This window comes from Octopus bimaculoides, chromosome 3 (assembly GCF_046866305.1).
Source record: "Octopus bimaculoides isolate indiv1 chromosome 3, ASM4686630v1, whole genome shotgun sequence".
Lineage (NCBI taxonomy): Eukaryota > Metazoa > Mollusca > Cephalopoda > Octopoda > Octopodidae > Octopus > Octopus bimaculoides.
Window position 1 is genome coordinate 132174672 of NC_142930.1, and position 20872 is coordinate 132195543.

The window sequence follows — 20872 nt, forward strand, 5'->3', positions numbered from 1 at the left end:
AGCTCTAATAATAGTTGGCCCAGAGCTACAGAAGACATTTAATCAATGTACCATGCAAAGGGACTGAACTTGAAACCAAGTGTGGTTAAAAAGCTTCCTTCTTAATCACACAATCACGCATGTGCCGAGATGTGTTTCATTTAGCATTTTGCTGTACTTTCCATTCCAAATACATAATTAATGATGGAAGCAATAAGGAACATGGAAAACATATGTAAACAAAGTCAAAAAAAAAAAAAAAGCCAAATTGATGAGAGATTTTGGAACTTTACTGTGACAAACAAACTGTAAAGTACTAAAAAGAAAATAAGATAAAAGCCCATAATAAACACTCAGGATTATAATACATAAATTCTTTATTTTGAAGGAAACAATAATACATAATTGTTTACTCTGCCAGCATTGGTGTCTCTTTGTCTTTGACTTCTTCCAGTAATTCTCTTTCCAATTTGCTTGCTTTGTCTGAAGAGAAAACAATTTCGTTCATTAGAATTGATTTTAGTAAAATTTCTTTTGAAAACATTGGGGTGGCGATAATGCACTTCTTTCACATCTATATAACCAAATGTCAACCCCTAATACAGGCCTTCTTCCCAACTTTTTAAAAGCAGAATCTCTTTCTAAGCTATTGTTATATTAGACAAATGACTAAAGTGTTAGCACACCAGACGGTTCGACTGGAGTTTGGGAAACCAGGAGGCTGCACTAGGCTCCAGTCTGAACTGGCAGTGTTTCTACAGCTGGATGCCCTTCTTAACGCCAACCACTCCGAGTGTAGTGGGTGCTTTTTCAAGGTGGCGCTGGCATCAGCCACGTTCAGATGGTGCTTTTTACGTGCCACTGGCACTGGGATCATCATCATCATCATCGTTTAACGTCCGCTTTCCATGCTAGCATGGGTTCGACGATTTGACTGAGGACTGGTGAAACCGGATGGCAACACCAGGCTCCAGTCTGATTTGGCAGAGTTTCTACAGCTGGATGCCCTTCCTAACGCCAACCACTCAGAGAGTGTAGTGGGTGCTTTTACGTGTCACCCGCACGAAAAGGTGTCTTTTATGTGCCACCCGCACAAGCCAGTCCAGGGGCACTGGCAACGATCTCGCTCGAAAATCCTACAGGAGCCAGTCAGGCGGTACTGGCAACGGCCACGCTCAAAATGGTGCATCTCATGTGCCACCCGCACAAGAACCAGTCCAGGGGCACTGGCAACGATCTTACTTGGCTTGCCGGGTCTTCTCACGCACAGCACATTTCCAAAGGTCTCGGTCCGTAGTCATCGCCTCGGTGAGGCCCATTGTACGAAGGTCTTGCCTCACCACCTCAGCCCAGGTCTTCCTGGGCCTACCTCTTCCACGGGTTCCCTCAACTGTTAGGGTGTGGCACTTTTTCACGCAGCTATCCTCCTCCATTCTCACCACATGTCCATACCAGCGCAATCGTCTCTCTTGCACGCCACAACTGATGCTTCTAATGTTCAGCTTTTCTCTCAAGATACTTACACTCTGACGGGTATTCACATTGACATTACACATCCAACGGAGCATACTGGCTTCATTCCTTGCGAGCTTACGTATGTCCTCAGCAGTTACAGCCCATGTTTCACTGCCATGTAGCATGGTTGTTCGTACGCATGCGTCATACAGTCTGCCTTTTACTCTGAGTGAGAGTCCCTTTGTCGCCAGCAGGGGTAAGAGCTCTCTAAACTTTGCCCAGGCTATTCTTATTCTAGCAGCTACACTTTCAGTGCACCCACCCCCACTACTAACTTGGTCGCCCAGATAGCGGAAGCTATCGACTACCTCTAGTTTTTCACCCTGGAATGAGATAGAAGTTGTTTCCTGTTTGTTTGCAGTCTTTATTGCACCTGAACATCTGCCACAAACAAAAACTAACTTGCTAGTTAACCTGCCTTTGATGTTGCTGCACCTCTTATGTGTCCATAGCTTGCACCGGGTACATCTTATAGAGTTACTACCTACTCCTTTTCTACATACTGAGCAGGGCCATCTACCTGAAGGGGTTTGTGTTTTATCTACCTTCCTACTTATTAGGATTTTGGTTTTAGCTAGGTTGACTCTAAGGCCCTTCACCTGAAACTTCTCTAGTTCTGATAGTGACTCCGCAATTAGGGCAAGGTCATCAGCATAGAGGAGCTCCCAGGGGCAACCTGTCTTGAACTCCTCTGTGATTGCCTGGAGGACTATGGTAAATAATAGGGGGCTGAGGACGGAACCTTGGTGGACCCCTACCTCTACCCGGAATTCATTGCTGTACTCATTTCCAACCCTCACCTTACTGGCAGCATCTCTGTACATGGCTCGCACAGCTCTCACTAACCATTCTTCTATCCCAAGTTTCCTCATTGACCACCAGATAAGGGATCGGGGGACCCTGTCAAAGGCTTTCTCCATGTCAACGAAAGCCAGGTACAGAGGTTTATCCTTAGCTAGGTATTTCTCCTGCAACTGTCTCACTAGAAATAAGGCATCAGTAGTGCTTTTACCTGGCACGAACCCAAACTGCATCTCATCTAAATTGATTCGCTCCCTAATTAGTTGGGCTATGACCCTCTCTGTAACTTTCATAACCTGATCTAACAGCTTGATGCCTCTGTAATTATTTGTATCTAAAGCGTCCCCTTTACCTTTGTAGCAGTTGACTATGATGCTGCTACACCAGTCATTGGGTATGACTCCTTCGTGTATCACCTGGTTCGTAATACGGGTGACTAGGCTATAGCCAACACTGCCAGATATTTTGAGCATCTCTGCAGTGATTCCTGATGGGCCGGGGGCTTTCCCGGTCTTCATACTCTTAATTGCTTTATCTACCCTGGTACTATCAACTCGGATAGCTGGTCCCTCTATTGGGTCGACATAAGGCAGGCTCTCTTTCTCCCATTCATTCTCTTTATTAAGCAATCTATCGTAGTGGCATCTCCAGACCTCTTTCTTTGCATCCTCATTTAATGCAAGCGTACCATCATCCATGCGAACACATTTCTCTCCTACAACATCACTATTCTCTCTCCTACACTGTCTTGCAACACGAAATACCTCGAGTCTTTGGTCCTCACGGCGCAGAACATTGGCAAATCTTTCCTTATCTGCTTCCCCTCTGGCTAAATAAACCTGTCACCTAGCCTCCCTTCTGGCACATTGGTACAATTCCCTGCTACCACCGTTCTTCCAGTCCTTCCAAGCCTGTTTCTTTTGTCTAATAGCCCTGTCTACCTCCTTGTTCCACCACCACGTTACTCTGGGTCGGGAGGGGACCTTACACCACCCACAAATCTGGTTGGTGGCTTTCAACAGGTTGTCCCGCAGAAATCTCCAATTGTCTTCCACGTTGTATGATGCTATATCCCCTTCTATTTCGTTAAATGCTTCAAGTAACTTGTCTCTAAGTCTCTGTCCGTTTGCAGGGTCTTTAAGCTTCCACACCCTTCTTCTCCAAGCCTGTCTAATTCTGGGCACCCATTTTGCCTTGATCCCAAAGTCGCTAACTACTAATCTATGTTGTGGGGTACATTCTTCGCCAGGGTAGGTTTTGGCATTTATAAGCCGCCCTCTTTCCCTATTTCTGGCGAGGATGTAGTCGATTTGGCTAGAGTGTCTGCCGGAGCGGTAGGTGACTAGGTGACTGGCAGGTTTCCTGAAGTTGGTATTGCAGACCATAAGATTGGTTGCATCACAGAACTCCAGCAGTCTGGTTCCCTCCTCGTTGCGGGAACCGAAGCCATAGCCTCCATGTATGCCATGGAAGCCCCCAGCACGACGTCCGACATGACCGTTGAAGTCTCCAGCCACAAAGAGAAGGTCCCTGTCACTCGTCGACGAGGTAGTTCGCAAGAGGGTGTCATAGAATTGGTCTTTCAGACCATCTGGTAGCCCCGGTTGAGATGACAGTAGCTAATCTATGATGAAGCACTAGTCTATGATGAAGCACTAACGACCTCGATTACCTTATCCACCCATTTCTCCGCTAGAAGTATTCCTACGCCCCCGACCCCGTCAGTGTTCCCTGCCCAGAAAATCTTGTACCTGTGTTCTTTGCCTGTGAGGAACCTCGCAGAACCTCCTCTCCATCTTACTTCCTGGATGCAGCACATATCTACGCGTCTCCGTTCAAGCATCTCAACAATTTCACCAGATCTACCTTTCAGCGTGCCGACGTTGAGAGTGCCAATCCTAACAGTATGGGTGTTGGGGGTGTGGGCCTGTATCCTGGGAAGGGGAAAAGCAGTGTCGTGTACCTGAAAAGAAAACTTGCAATTTCCATTTGATTTGATTTTGATGTACTTGATTCAATAGGTCTCCTCAAGCATGGCACATCGCCCTACGATCCAAAGTACTTTTGAGTGGGCTTGTTATGAGACACTGGTGTAGGTTACAGCTGTGAACTCCCTTTATTTGCCTGGTCTTCTCAGTCACTGCATATCTTCAGAGGTCTTGGTCTTTTGTCATTGCCTCTGTGAGGCCCAACATTCGAAGGTCATGCCTCACCACCTCATCCCATGTCTTCCTGGGTCTCCCTCTATCCCAGATTCCTTCCACTGTTTGGGAGTGGCACTTCTTCACACAGCTCTCCTCGTCCATCTGCAGTACATGACCATACCAACGCAAACGTCTCTCTTGCACACCACATCCGATGCTTCTTATGTCCAACATTTATCTCAGGGTGCTTACACTCTGTTGTTTGTGCACACGGACATTACACATCCAGCAGATCATGCTAGCTTCATTTCTTTTGAGCCTACGCATGTCTTCAGCAGTCACGGCACATGTTTTACTGCCATGAAGCATGGCAGGTTGCACACATGCATCATACAATCTACCTTTCACTCTGAGCGAGAGGCCCTTTGTCACCAGTAGGGGAAGAAGCTTTCTGAACTTTGCCCAGGCTATTCTTATTCTAGTGGTAATACATTCCCACTACAGACTTCGTCACCTAGGTAGCGGAGGCTATCAACTACTTCTAGTTCCTCCCCCTGGCATGTGATGGAATCTGTTTTCTGAGCATCTGCCGCACATGAAAGCTATCTTCCTTTGATGTTGCTGCACCTCTTACATGCCCATAGCTTACACTGGGTACATCTTATGGAGTTTCTACCTACACCTTTTCTACAGATTGAGCAGGGCCACCTACCTGAAGGGGTGTGTTGTGTTCGCCTTCCTACTTACTAGAACTTTGTTCTTTGTGACATTGACTCTAAGGCCCTTCGATTCTAAACCTTGCTTCCACACCTGAAATTTCTTTTCTAGTTCTGGTAGTGATTCAGCTATGAGGGCCAGGTCATCAGCATAGAGGAGCTCCCAGGAGCAACCTGTCTTATTGCCTGGAGGACTATGATGAATAAGAGGGGGCTGAGGGCTGATCCTTGGTGGACCCCTACTTCTATCCGGAATTCTTCACTATACTCATTACCAACCCTAACCTTACTAATGGCATCCCCAGTTTCTGCATCACCCACCAGATAAGGGGTCAGGGGACCCTGTCAAAGGCTTTCTCCAAGTTCACAAAAGCCACATAGGGGTTTATCTTTGGCTAGGTATTTCTCCTGCAGTTGCCATACCAGGAATCAATGGTGCTTCTACCTGGTACAAAACCAAACTGCATCTCATCTAAGCAGACTCTCTCCCTAATTAGTTGGGCTATGACCCTCTCTGTGACCTTCATCAGTTGATCCTGCAGTTTGATATCCCTTAGTTATTTCTATCTAAAGCATCACCTTTACTCTTGTAGCCTGTGGCTATGGTGCTGCTACGCCAATCATTGGGTATGACTCCATCATGAACTACCTGGTTTACAATACAGGTGACTAGGCCATAGCCCACACCACCAGATGTTTTAAGCATCTCAAGCAGTGATTCCTGATGCGCCGGGGGCTTTCCCTGGTTTAATACTCTTAATTGCTTTATCTACCAGGGTGCTGTCTATTCAGATAGTTGGTCCCTCTACTGGATCAACATTTGGCAGGCTCTCCTCCTCCTCCTATTCATTCTCCACATTCAGCAGTCTTACATAATGGCTTCTCCAAACATCTGTTGAGAACTACATTATAGCCAAAAGTCCTTTAAGAACATAACATGGGAACCCAACAAATTCTCAAACCATTGTTTTACAGCCAACATGGAAGAAACTTGGCATCAGTGGCGCCCATAATCTGATAGAGTAATGAAAATAATAAAATGCATAACTTACTTGCACAAGGAGATTTGACAAGGTGAATATACTGCTTAACCTCACGGATAGCAGCTTCTTTCCGCAACTCTTTGCCTTTCTGTAATCTATAAAAGATAACATTGAAAACGATAAAATATACAGAAGTAATTTTGATGTGATTAATAAAACAGAGTTATAAATTTGGAGGACAGATTCTTATTAAAGTTATGATTGTTAAATAACTCTGGGGTATGCTCAGTCATGCAAAAGACAAATAATTATGAAGTGAATCAATTACCTGTTTAGAATAAATTGATCATGTCGTCTTTGCCGAATTTCTGTAATTTTCTTCATGGCAGTTACTATGGGTAACAAGAAAAAAGATCAAATATAAATAAAGGAAATGATAGAGAAGATAATGGTGTCTAACCAAAGAGTAACTATCAAAGACATCATCCTATGTTGCAACTACAGTAGCGCATAGATTTTACATCCTATGGGTAGTTTACCAGAAGCGTTGTTTCTCAGTTGATCAGACAGCCCAAATGATTCTCTGGTATACTGTAGGCACAAGCATGGCTGCAAGGTTAAGTTCACTTCTAAGTTGTGGTTCCGGGTTCAGTTCCACTGCGTGGCACCTTGGGCAAGTGTCTTCTACTATAGTCTTGGATCAGCCAAAGTCTTCAGAGAAGATTGGTAATTGCAAATGGTGAGAAGCATCCAGTACACACTGTAAAGTGGTTGACATTAGGAAGGGTATCTAACCATAGAAACCATGCCAAAACACGACTAAAATTTGCTGCATCCTCTGGCTTGCCAGTTCCTGTAAAACTTTCTAACCCATGCCAGCATGGAAAACAGATGTTAAATGATGATGATGTACATGTATTAGTGCCTTCATGATATTTTGCAATAATTGTAAATGAGTTATCACCATCATGCAACAGTGTCATTCATTTCCAATCTTCCATGAAAACTTGTTTGGCCATCAGGGAATATTAATTTGCTTGGCGAAATGCTTAGCAGTATTTCGTCTGCCGTTATATTCTGGGTTCAAATTCAGCCAAGGTTGACTTTGCCTTTCATCCTTTCAGGGTCAATAAAGTAAGTACCAGTTATGCACTGGGGTCGATGTAATCAACTTAATTCCTTAGTTTGTTCTTGTTTGTCCCCTCTAAGGGCAATAAAGAAATAAATATTTCCTATGTAGCCTCTGTTGATTCAAAACATCATTAACTAGCCATTTCTAGTGACATTTATTTTTAAAATATCCCTACATAAGCATGACTGCATGCTTGAAGTTCACTTCTCAACCATGAAGTTTCAGGTGCAGTTCCACTGTACAACATCTATGGCAAGTGTCTTCTACTCTAGCTCTGGCCTGACCATTGCCTTATAAATGAATTTGGTAGATAGTAACTGTGTGGAAGCCTGTTGTATCTATCTACCTATATATATCTGTGTCCCCCCAACACCAGTGTTGGTTTGTTTACACCCCCATAACTTAGTAATTTGGTAAAAAAAGATAAATAGAAAACATACCATCCTCAAGAAAAAATAAATACTGAGGTTGATTTGTTCAACTAAACTCAAGACGATGCCCTAGCATGGCCATAGTCCAATGACTGAAATAAATTAAGATAAAAGAAAGATAATCAATTACTTGTTTGTGTCCACAATTCTCGACTGTATTTAACTGGAACATTCCGTCGCTTTTCAAATTCAAATACTGGATCAACTGCCAACTCTTTACCGGCAGCTTTGCGGAATGCTTTGGTCCATCGTACTTTTCTGGGGTTTCTCTTCTTCTTGAAGGCTTTGTGGCATTTGGAGCGACAAAAGCGGAAAACCTATCAAGTAACAATACAAAGATAATAATGAACTCACCATAAAAACCTATAAACCATATTTTGTGCTCACAAAAACATCAGCATAAAGCCAAAGATTTTGGATGAGGACCAGTACATAAGGTGGCGAGCTGGCAGAACCATTAACACACCAGGCAAAATGCCTAGGGACATTTCATGTCTTTGCCTATTATCCTTTTGGAGTCAGGAGGTTGATGTAATTGACTTCCACCTACATCAAAATTGCTGGCCTTGTGTTAAAATTTGAAACCAATGTTAAGTCAGTACATAGGCACAGCATGGCTGTGTGGTAAGAAGCTTTCTTCCCAACTACTTGGCTCCGGGTTCAGTTCCACTGTGTGGTACCTGGGCAAGTGTCTTCTACTACAGCCTTGTGACTGGATTTGGTAAGTGGAAACTGAAAGAAGCCCGTCATATATACACATTTCTGTGTGAGTGTGTCCCCACCATCACTTGACAACTGATGTTGGTGCGTTTACATCCCCGTAACCTGGCGATTCGGTAAAAGGGACAAATGAAATAAGTACTAGGCTCGATTTGTTCGACTAAAGGTGGTGCTCCAGCATGTCTGCAGTCAAATGACTGAAACAAGTAAATGAATAAAAGTACTTTTTCTACTGACCCTGAGAAAATATCATCCAGATAATTTATCATCTAATAAGAAATTATGCAATTTTGTTTACATATTTTCTGTACATAATATATACATATCAACTAATATGTATATTTTTTTCATATGTCTTCATACAGTCTATCATTTAATACATGTTTCGCTCAAGAACCTGGGCTACCAATAAACATTTTCCCAAGATTTAAAACCAGATTCACTGGAGGCCTGCTTTCTTACGTCTCCCACAGGTGGGCTCTCATCAATGACAGAAATGTTGTTGCCCAACACATCAACAAAGTTTTTTTTAGTGATATTTAGCATGAGAATTGTCTTTTGAAACATCTCATCTATGGGTTCCATCTGTCGCTCATGTTAAGTGGTAACTTAACAGATCACGCAATGTTTATATTTCTTACAACGTTCCCTTTTTCCGTACATTATCTACTTGTGACATCCAAGAATGTCCATCTTAAGAAGTAGATATAACTAGTCGTTCCTTCTAACCACACATCATCCACAGGAACTCGTCGTTATCGTTAATCTACACCATCAACAACACATCTCTGCAAAATTTTATTGAAAAACAATAATTTAAAAAAGTTACGAGGAAAACAAAAGTCAGTGGTGATGGAGACGGGGCGGGGCTATTGCTGTAGCTATTCAATCCCCCCGGGGATTGCAAAAAAATTCAAGTATATGTGTAAATTTAATTCTTAACAATTTATAAAGGGCAAATAAACTTGTAATATTAATTAATATTTAAAGCAAATGACACCTATGCTATACATAGGACCAATATAACAATGCCAACAGATTGTATTGTTATTGGTTTCTTGCGACATTTTAAGACATTGGTTAATTAATCAAATGTTTCATAAAACTTCCAAATGTTTCGCTCACATCATCTAAAACTTTGGAGAATTTCATATAATAACATGTCTTGTTAACTGAAGAATTTTTCTAACATTAATTACAACATTAGAATAATTAACTAAAATAATTACGAAAGCTCAGTAAATCGTAACTGGTAACACGTGCGTAACAATGTTGTAAGAACATGTTTATAATGGGCTTTTCAATAAGATAAATGATTTCTTATGAACACTAACCTTGCAATCATTTCGTACAAACATTGTTCCACGGCCAGGATAAAGATTACAGGAACAAAAATAACATTTTTCGACCCTCATGGTGACACACGACTGACTTCAACGCAAGTAACACATAAAAGGAAGTTGATTAGCAGCGAATAATTTAAGGAAATAAAAATGCATTTAGTAAAATTAAAAATATATACATATATATTAGTATTTATTAAGGTAAATTTATTAGCTACTGTTTGTTAGTTCTTCTGAAACAAAAAGCAGCAATATTACATTAATGTCATACTGCAGCAAATTAATATTTTCCGGTTAGAAAACAGACATACGAATGCAGTTAGAGTTATTTCCCCTCTATCTTTAGATTTAAATTAGAAACCGTGTATTATGGAAAGGAATATTTATATATTTGGGAAGAGTAATAATTAATACGGATTATAAACACATTCGTCGGTTATTGTTTGTCTATGTTTGACTTCTATTGTTTCTTTCTCATATTCATAGATTTATAGCCTTTTCCATGAATATATATATTTCTTTAAAATTCTTAGTTTTTAATTTTTTAACAGAGTTTTTTTTTGTTAGGGACTTAAACAAACATCAAGTGAAATATAAACAAACAACAATAACAACCGAGCTTTATTAATCGTGGCACTCCGTCGGTTACGACGACGAAGATTCCAGTTGATCCGATCAACGGAACAGGCTGCTCGTGTACCCTTAACGTAGTTCTCGGGGAGATTCAGCGTGGCACAGAGTGTGACAAAGCTGGCCCCTTCGAAATATAGGTACAACAGAAATAGGAAGAAAGAGTGAGAGAAAGTTGTGGTGAAAGAATACAGCAGGGTTCGCTACCACCCGCTGCCTGAGCCTCGCGGAGCTTTAGGTGTTTTCGCTCAATAAATATTCACAACGTCCGGTCTGGGCATCGAAACCGTGATTCTATGATCGCGAGTCCGCTGCCATAACCCCTGGGCCATTGCGCCTCCACTTCATGAATAATGGCTCTTTACAAATATAATAACAAAGTTAAAAAATTTTCTGTGATATTAATGTTTGCATCTAGAAGTACAAATGTTATTTTGAGTACATGATTGGCAAAGGGATGATGACTGCCTACAATCGATTGATATTTTTCTCGACTTTTAGTCGGTTTTTACGTTCTGAATCCAAATCTCACCAAAGTCATCTTTGCTGGGTCGATGAAATAAAGTACGGCTCCCGTATTAGTACCAGTTTACATTCGTTTTAAGTATCCGAGATGTCATTGCAATTATAATTAAAGAAGATTCAAATTCAATTATTTGTTCTGTCGTGAGAAATACTTCTTAATTATGATTAAAGTTTTGAATTAATAAAAAAATGATTCACATGTTTATTCTTTAATAATATTTTAGATTTATTGTTTTCTATATCACCACAAATATTACCAATCAGTATTTTGCTTGAATAATTTAATGCCAGGAATTAGAAACTATTTATCATCTATCAACCAACGTACAATGATTCATTGCTATTTGTAGAAGTTTCAAGGAAATCCCTATATCCTACTCTCTCTTCTTTCCCCTCTCGCAATGGACAATGTTTTGTTTTGTTTTTCAGGTCTCTGTTCATGGGGCTCAGTACGGATTTGGTGTAAGGTGTCTAGTTTGCATGTGGATGATCTCCGAATGCAGAAGTCTAAGCAGGAGCAAAAGCAGTAACATCTGTTGGAGGTGACAGCAAGCAGAGCATTGATATAAAGAAATAAGGGTGAGGGGGACAAATCCGAAACTTAGAGAACACGAGAATGAGAGAGAGAGAGAGAGAGAGAGATAAAGAGAGAGAGAGAGAGAGAGAGAGATAAAGAGAGAGAGAGAGAGAGGTCAAGGAAATAGAGAGAGAGACAGACAGACAATCAGATAGCCAAAGAATTGATAACCGAGGAGGTAGCACAGCAGACAAACGGCAGAGGCGTTGGCAGTTCGTCCCCTGCACTAGAAGCAATGTCAAAGGGCTGTGTTTCTTTAGCTTACAACATTATTGTTGTTGTTTCTATCGTTTAGCCCACGGTGGTCCTGATTGTAAAGCCTTATGATCAAAGCCCTGATACTGGATAGTTTCGAGAACCCGTTCATTTTTGAAGTACTCCAAGTACGAGATCCCTAAGATGTTACGTTAGAATCTCATCTCCAATGTCTGTATCTCTGCTGAGAGTCCGTGGCTCACATGCTTTCTGGAAGATGAAAAGTACCAGTGCACATAGGAGCCTGATTCTACTTTAATTGGTGATGTTTCTATTTCTACAATTCTTGCAAGTACGAGGATTGTACTGAAAATGATATAGAAGTGGCTATAAAATTGCACGTTGTACTGAAAATAATATAGAAGTGGCTATAAAATTGCACGTTGTACTGAAAATAATATAGAAGTGGCTATAAAATTGCACGTTGTACTGAAAATGATATAGAAGTGGCTATAAAATTGCACGTTGTACTGAAAATAATATAGAAGTGGCTATAAAATTGCACGTTGTACTGAAAATAATATAGAAGTGGCTATAACTTTTTTTTATTAACAAAGTCGTTCAAAATTGCACGTTTTGTTGAGTAACACTTCCTCTATAGTAATTCTTCTTCCTGCTCTTCTTCGTTGCAAGCAAATAATGGGTTTGAAGCAGAAGCTACAGGATGTCATCGAGTTCTTGGTGAAGGAGCAGGGTATGTAATCCGACACCCTCAGAAGGCTACAAGCTGATGACGGAGAGGCAAAAGCAAATTGCGTAGGTGCATGAAGAAGTTTAAAAAAGGGAGATCAACATTAAAGACAAACCATTCAGTAGAAGGTCATCAATTGCTTCCGCTGACATGAATCGCCAGAAGGTGAAGTGGACGAATTGATTCGCGTGGATAAACGAGATACAACCCCTGAGTATGCTGTACAAATGGATTGTGGTCACAAAGCATTACAGAGGATGGTGGAACTTATTGGATATCGGAAAGAAAGTGTAAAGTGGGAACCTCAGCAATTGATATCCAATTTGAAGGACAGAAGGGTATGCATATATATATGCATACATATACACTTACATATACACACACAAACACACACACGTATGTATGTGTTTGTATATATGTACACATGCATTCATGCATATACATACACATACATAACACTTTCATACATACGTATACATGTATGCATGCGTACACGTACATCTGTACACATATGTATATATATGCACACACACACACACACACACACACACACACACACACACACACATACATACATACACACACACACACACATACATACACACACACACACACATACATACACACACACACGCACACACTATATTTTAAACTGGAATTTTTAATATAATTATTTGCATTTCTATTAAGGGCTTCTTTTTGTAATTTCCTAATTAGGTATGTCCTTCCTTTCTTATTTCTTTACTACCCACAAGGGGCTACACATAGAGGGGACAAACAAGGACAAACAAACGAATTAAGTCGATTACGTCGACCCCAGTGCGTAACTGGTACTCATTTAATCGACCCCGAAAGGATGAAAGGCAAAGTCGACCTCGGCGGAATTTGAACTCAGAACGTAGCGGCAGACGAAATACCGTTAAGCATTTCGCCCGGCGTGCTAACGTTTCTGCCATTAGGTATGTCCTTCCTTTCTTGTCATATGAAACCCAGCTTTTCATCACTGGTGCTCGAACATTTATTTACATAACCAAATGTCCCAATAATCTCAGACATAAATCGAAATTTGCAGTCCGGCCGGACTATTTGTAGATTTCCAGTTTATTCGTCATTGATTTAACAGTTCACGTTTGCTGAACAAATGATTTCTACCGCTGCCTACTCTTTCTTTTTGGTGGCACTGTGACTTTGTATCGGTTTGTTGCGCCTGCATCGGACAGAGGTTTGGGTGGAAACTTTCCACCAATGATCTTTCATATCATTGTCAATTATAACCCCTTATACAACTGTAATATCTTATATTTTGATTTTCATTACTTTTCAGCGAATGGTATTTTAAAGTGCTTTTGTCGCTACACCTCTTTACTACTGTTTCCGAGTATTTCTTTCTTCGATGTTGTTCTTTGAGAAAAGACTAGTGAAGAAAATCACGCTACATGGTTTTGATTAGGGTGGATCCCGACCTGCCAGGAAGTCACCCACGCAGTCACCATGAAGATGTCCTCAGCGGCACAGGTGACGTAACTGCAACGTACTTTGCCGTTATGTCCAATAACGTCGACTCTTACGCGAATGACACGAATGACACTTCTTTATTCTTACGCGAATGACACTTTATTCATACCTAACATTCCTCAACCTAGACACCACTCGTTAAACCTCTCGTGATTTCTTCAGTAGAAAGCTTGAAAACGTCTTTTAATGGGGACATGCTAGTCTTGTCTCTTTTATTAGCAGGAAAATACAAACATTGTTAATTTATACAATGAAAGATTCATCGTACAACATTTCTCACGATCATAAGCCTCATCCTACTAGAGCTTTTACAATTGCTCCAAATGCTGCACCTCACTATCGCCAAGGATCTCTCTGGTGGAAGCATATCCTTAACACAGTTAAGAGCAATTTCCAACTGTCCCTTCTTCTTAAGGTCAGAAAATATTTCATCCACCAATAATTATTGACATTCTACAAAGCTCAGACAAGGCCCATAATGGCATACGGCTCAAAGACACAATTCATCATATAAACATATATAATATAATTACAAAAAATATATAAATCCAAAATATTCATATGAGATCGCCTGCAATTGTAAAACCGTTCTAAAACAAAAAGGTTGAAGGTTAAATGTACATGGTTAACTCATTGCAAAATATTAAAAAGATGTATGGGTAGCTAAAAAAAGCGAATACTTAAGCCCAGAGATCAAATTCATACATATCCTACGGCTGTTTCGAGAAAGGTATTTCAGAATGGGCGAACTATTTGTATCCATCTCGAATATATACATTTTCTTCATCAGGGATTATTTGAAAAGTTTTTAAAAATTATTTTAAAAGGTTTGGACCAGGTATCCTATGTTACAATATAAATTTGTTCAGATAACTAAAATAAATTCTAAATTGAGGGTTAAATATGCAACAAATCTTACAGAAAAATGATATATTTATGGCTATTCTAAAACATATTGGAGATGAAAGGTTGGAATTTAAGTTTCAATCATTAACATGGGTTGGCTATATTTTAATGAGAAAAAATTTTAAAGTTGAAAAATACCTATGTTTACAAAATATTAAAGCATCCGAAATATTATTTAATAATATTTTTCTACTCATACGAAAGTATATTAATGGATTCTTTAGTACATAATCTACACGTTCTAGTGTGTATGTCATATGGAGTAGTTTGAGTAATTATTGACCAATCTAGTTTAAATTGTTTATTTTGCGCTTTTAAATTATCTAAGTGTCTGGCTAGTGCTGTCGAATTTTTCGTACTCGGGTTTGCAAATGGATTTTTATGCCCGCTATATCTAGTTTTAAAGTCTATTGTACTGCCTATGTAGATTTTCTTGGGTTCTTTTGAGATACTTACTTCGCACCTGTAAACTACGTTTTTTTTTTTAGACAGGACCCTTTTAATGGACAAAATTCTGGGGATCGGCAATTACAAGTTTTTTTTATGGAATTCAGATTACTACTCTCATGATTACGTTCCGTGGATTCTCTTTCCCGAATTTTCTTTTTAAGTTTAAATCTATTATTAGCACCAATGATGGAGCCTAAATTAGGTGATATTGAATATGATAATTTTAAACTAGATTTGTTAAAGATAGAGTGATATTTATGATCCGGATGAAAGTATTTTTAAATGATCTTAAAGAATAATTCAGGGAAATTCTTAACTTGAAGGGAAAAAGGTTGGGTGAACCAAATTAATTCCCGTTTTCTAGTGGGGTTATTCCTAACCTGCTTATTTCTTACTGAATTTATTGTAAAGTTATAATTAAAAGGTTGATGATATCTCCTATGTATATCGGGAATCCGTTGTTCAACAGGCTCACTTACTGACAGAATACACACACACGCACACAGTAAACTGATTTGCATAAAAAGGTCATCAAGAGTATTCCATCTAATGAGAGTCCAATATTAATGTATGCGTTTTACGAAAAAATAATTTGCGAAGATATCATTGATTCTGTTATTATCTAGTGTAACAATTTAAAAATGATAATAACAGAATCAATAATATAGGCGATTGCAGGCCCTGCAAAAAACATTAAATAGATGAAGGATTAAAATTAATCAAAAGACATACTAAATATGTCTACCAGCTGGAAATAACAGTCAAAACTCTTATTTAAATCGCCAAAATACACTGATAATAACTACAGAAATCAACTGTCCGAAGGCAAATGGACTAAGAGAATCTCTCAACATACATTTAAGTATTTGGACTCACGTGGACCAGTTTCTGGACTGGCATAATAGCCTCACATTCCTCACCACGCATTACCATGATAAAGAGTCCCCACCCGTCGTGTTGAAGTCTGTGCTGCAACTGATTCGTTTTGCGCCGAAATCATAGCAGCTACCAGTGTGAAAATAATTTCAATACGGAGCAAATAATTTACGAGAAAAATAATTCACGAAAAAAAAAAAGAAAAGATTGCGAAGATATCATTGACTCTGTTATTATCTAGTGTAACAATTAAAAAATGATAATAACAGAATCCATAATATAGGCCCCACCAAAAAGCATTAAATAGCTGAAGGATTGAAATTAATCAAAGGACATATTAAGTATGTTTAAATGCTGGAAATAACAGTCAAAATTCTTATTTAAATTGCCAAAATACACTGATAATCACTATAGAAATGAACATCATGGTAATGTGTGCTGAGGAGGTTTAGGCTATTATGCCAGTCCAGAAACCGGTCCACAAGAATCCAAATACTTGAATGTATGGTGAGTGATTGTCTTAGCCTGTTTGCCTTGCTTTGTATGTTTCAATATATATTTTTACTTACAATAGCCGGTTCTTTTGGTAAAACTATCGTATCTCCAGCTGCTTCAGATGACAAGATATCAAAAACTATCAAAGTGTATATATATATATATATATATATATATACTGGTATAATGAGTGGACTTAGTAGACGGAAACTGGAAGAAGCCCGCCATATATATATATATATATATATATATATATATATATATATATATATATATATTGCCGTAACTCTTCGAAACGCTTAGTTTTAGAATGGTGGTGGCTGATGAAGGAAATGTTCTCTATGCGGCCTGTGTGTTTTCTGTACTCTGTTTATCATTTTGTCCACGTTTTTTGCAACGTCCTGTACCCAGATATGCATCTATATATACATGTAGATGTAGGTATGTACATACATGTACGTATATATGCATATACTCACATATTATATATATATATAGAGAGAGAGAAATGTATGTACATATACGTATGTATATATGCATATTTATATTATATTATATTATATATATATATATATATATATATATATATATATATATATATATATATATATGAGTGTGTGTGTGTGTGTGTGTGTAACTATGTACATATACGTATGTATATATGTATATTTATATTTTATATATATATATATATATATATATATATATATATATATATATATATATATATATATATATGTATATATATATATGTATATATATATTCCTTTATTTGTTTCAGTCATTTTGACTGCAGCCATGCTGGAGCACCGCCTTTAGTCAAGCAAATCGACCCCAAAACTTATTCTTTGTAAGCCTAGTACTTATTCTATCGGTCTCTTTTGCCGAACCGCTAGATTACGAGGACGTAAACACACCAGCATCGGTTGTTAAGCGCTGTTGGGGGCACAAACACAGACACACGCACAAATGCATATGCATATATATATATATATATATATATATATATATATATATATATATATATATATTTTACATGATTGAACGCAGCGTCTCCAATTGTAAGTAGTTTTTCGTAACTTCATATTTTCCGACGCTACTCTATCTCTTTCTCTTTCTCTTCCTCTATCATTTTCCCCCCCTCTCGTTCTTCCTCTTTACTACTACGTATCTCGCTTTACCCCCTCTCGTTCTTCCTCTGTTACTACTACGTATCTCTTTTTTCCCCCTCGTACTTCCTCTCTTCTCTTTTCCTTTCGTTGCTCACCTATTCTTCTACTTCCTCCCTTTGTTTCTCCCTCTACCACTCTCTCTCTTCCCCTCGTTCTTCCTCTTTACTACTACGTATCTCGCTTTACCCCCTCTCGTTCTTCCTCTGTTACTACTACGTATCTCTTTTTTCCCCCTCGTACTTCCTCTCTTTCTCTTTTCCTCTCGTTGCTCACCTATTCTTCTACTTCCTCCCTTTGTTTCTCCCTCTGCCACTCTCTCTCTTCCCCTTACACCGACATGGTCACATGCTTCCGGTCAATAATCCTTTTCTTCCTTGGCTGTCGCCGAGCAAACACACGAACCATTTCGTCCCTACTTTCAAGTTCGTGCCTCACAGCGTTCATACACAAACAATTTTTCTCGTCTGGCCGTAAAGCCTTTTTTGTTTGTTTTCCTGTCTTGTTTTTTGTCCGCCACAACATTCCTCCATGGCAAGATTTAATTTGTGTATACAAATTTAATTTGCGGTCCATGGGAAGAGCTGTTTTAACGATGCGTCCTGCCTAGCTCTTCGAAACGCCGGTGTTAAAACGGAGGTAGCTGATGAAGTAGAATGTTCTCTATGTGGCTTGTGTGTTTTCTCGTCTATGTTTTGTTTGCAATGTCCTGTACCCAGATATGCACCTATACATACAGGTGGATGTCGGTATGCACATACCTGTACGTATATATGCATATACTCATTTACTATTTGTTTATATATATATATATATATATATATATACCACCATCGCTTGACAACCGATGTTGGTGTGTTTACGTCCCCGTAACTTAGCTGTTCGACAAAAGAGACCGATAGAATAAGTACTAGGCTCAGAAAGAATGAGTCCCGGGGGATCGATTTGTTCAACAAAAGGCGGTGTTCCAGTATGGCCGCAGTCACATGACTGAAACAAATAAAGGAATAAAATAATAAAGGATATAATTAAAAAAGAAAACATCCTTGCCACACGTTCTTTGGAATACTCATCCACTTACGTCTTAATTAATCCAGAAGGTTATCCTCATCGCCGAACGACGGAAATCCATCTTATAAGCTATTTATTTGTTATTTAATAAATTCGCTTCACAGACAGCTTTTCGCTTTTTATCATGTATCTGGTTTCAGTCTTTAGACTGCAGCCATGCTGGGGCACCACCCTGGGGAATTTGAGTCGAACGAATCGACCCCAGTACTTATTTTTTTTCTTATTCAGCCTTACTCAATCGGTTAATTTGCCGAACCGCTATGTTACCAACACCGCTATGTTACCGGTTGTCAAGCGGTATTTTTATTTTGTTAAACCCAATTCAGAAGGTTACAGCCTTGTCACTGTGTCATGCTGGTTTTACCCGAATTATATTAAAGGTCCACGTGTCTGTAGGAAGCTCAGTTTCATACACGTTAGTTAATTCGGGAACATGTTATTTAGTTGATCGAACAACCGAATCTTCGTCACTGAACGACGGAAACCCACCTCATTATTATAAGCCTTTCATTTATTTATAACTGAATTCGCTTCAAGATGATACATCATTAATAAAGCCTTAATTACAGAGAACTTTATGGTTACCAAGTTTTAATTAATCCTAATCGTGTATAACAACAAAATTATGAATAACGCGTTTTTCAAGTCACTCAGATATTGATTTCAAATTTTGGCACAAGGCCAGCAATTTCGGGGGAGGAGGATAAATCAATTAGATACATCGTTCTCCAGTGTTTAACTGGTACTTATTTCATCGCTTCCTAAAGTTTGAAAGGATAAATCGACGCCGACAGCATTTGAACTCAGGACGTAAAGTCGGAAGAAATGCCGCTAAGCATTCTCTCCGGTGCGGCAACGATTCTGCCAGCTCACCACCCTAAGTCGCTCAAGCATTACTCTTTTACTCATTTACTTGTTTCAGTCAGTTGACTGCAGCCATGCTGGAGCACTGCCTTTAGTCGAGCAAATCGACCCCAGGACTTATTCTTTGTAAGCCTAGTACTTATTCTATCGGTCTCTTATGCCGAACCGCTAAGTTACGGGGACGTAAACAAACCCGCATCGGTTGTGAAGCGATGTTGGGGGCGGGGGACAAACACAGACACACAAACATATACACACACACATGCATATATATATGTATATATACGACAGGCTTCTTTCAGTTTCCGTCTACCAAATCCACTCACAAGGCTTTGGTCGGCCCGAGGCTCTAGTAGAAGACACTTGCCCAAGGTGCCACGCAGTGGAACTGAACCCGGAATCATGTGGTTCGTAAGCAAGCTATTTACCACTTGAATTTATATCTTTATAAATCCGCGACGTGTCTAGATTTTCTTGCGGCGGCACACTTTTTGTGAGCCAATAGCTCTACCGTTTCTGCCGCTCTACCGGTTCCTTTCCGTTAATTATTACGAATTCTAACACAGGTAAAATTTTGTAAGGTAGGGAGAAGTCTGTAATTAAAATTGATTCTAATAGTTTTTTGTTTTTGTTTTTGTTTGCTTTAACGGCATCGGAAAGCTAAAAATGCAAAAGTTGGCTGCAGCGAGGATTGAACTCGCAACGTAAGTAAATACGTACCGCGAGGCATTTAAACCTGACTGCCTATCGTTTCTGTCGCCCCGCCACCACCTTCTCTCAATCAATAGCAGCAAACAATTCCATGTTCCATATCTGCAGAGAGCAAGATGCAACTGCAGCGACAGCAGATCAACGCAACTCAAAATGCGCGTTTTGAACAATAGCAAATTGCCATTGCAGCGACATCAGACACTGGTAGAAAAGGAGACACCTGCACCTGGCATTTCTTTCCGCTTTGGCGTCGTCGTTTTTCTTGGCTGTTTTTTTTTCCTTATTTCTTTTTTTACCACAGAATAAAAAGGAAAGAGAGAAAGAAAGAGAGGGTGAGCGAGAAGAGAGAGAGAGAGAGGGGGGGAGAATACGT

At 39.5% G+C, this 20872-nt stretch overlaps 1 protein-coding gene across 1 annotated transcript; it reads right to left on the reverse strand.

The window, feature by feature from the left end:
* Window positions 1–338: 338 nt before the first annotated feature.
* LOC106875663 (putative ribosome biogenesis protein RLP24) lies at window positions 339–9911 on the reverse strand. The gene is made up of 5 exons (XM_014923902.3): window positions 9756–9911; window positions 7832–8018; window positions 6467–6530; window positions 6208–6293; window positions 339–462 (listed from the first exon to the last, which is right to left on the reverse strand). Exons 1-5 carry the CDS (start codon window positions 9834–9836, stop codon window positions 389–391), a joined length of 492 nt encoding a protein of 163 aa, XP_014779388.1. The 5' UTR covers window positions 9837–9911; the 3' UTR covers window positions 339–388.
* Window positions 9912–20872: the final 10961 nt, after the last annotated feature.

Coding starts and splice junctions, on each gene's coding strand:
- LOC106875663 (XM_014923902.3), bottom strand. CDS start 9,836: ATGAGGGTCGAAAAATGTTATTTTTGTTCCTGTAATCTTTATCCTGGC. Junction 8,019..9,755: donor TTGTACGAAATGATTGCAAG/GTTAGTGTTCAT, acceptor GTTACTTGATAG/GTTTTCCGCTTTTGTCGCTC. Junction 463..6,207: donor TGTCAAATCTCCTTGTGCAA/GTAAGTTATGCA, acceptor TTTTCTCTTCAG/ACAAAGCAAGCAAATTGGAA.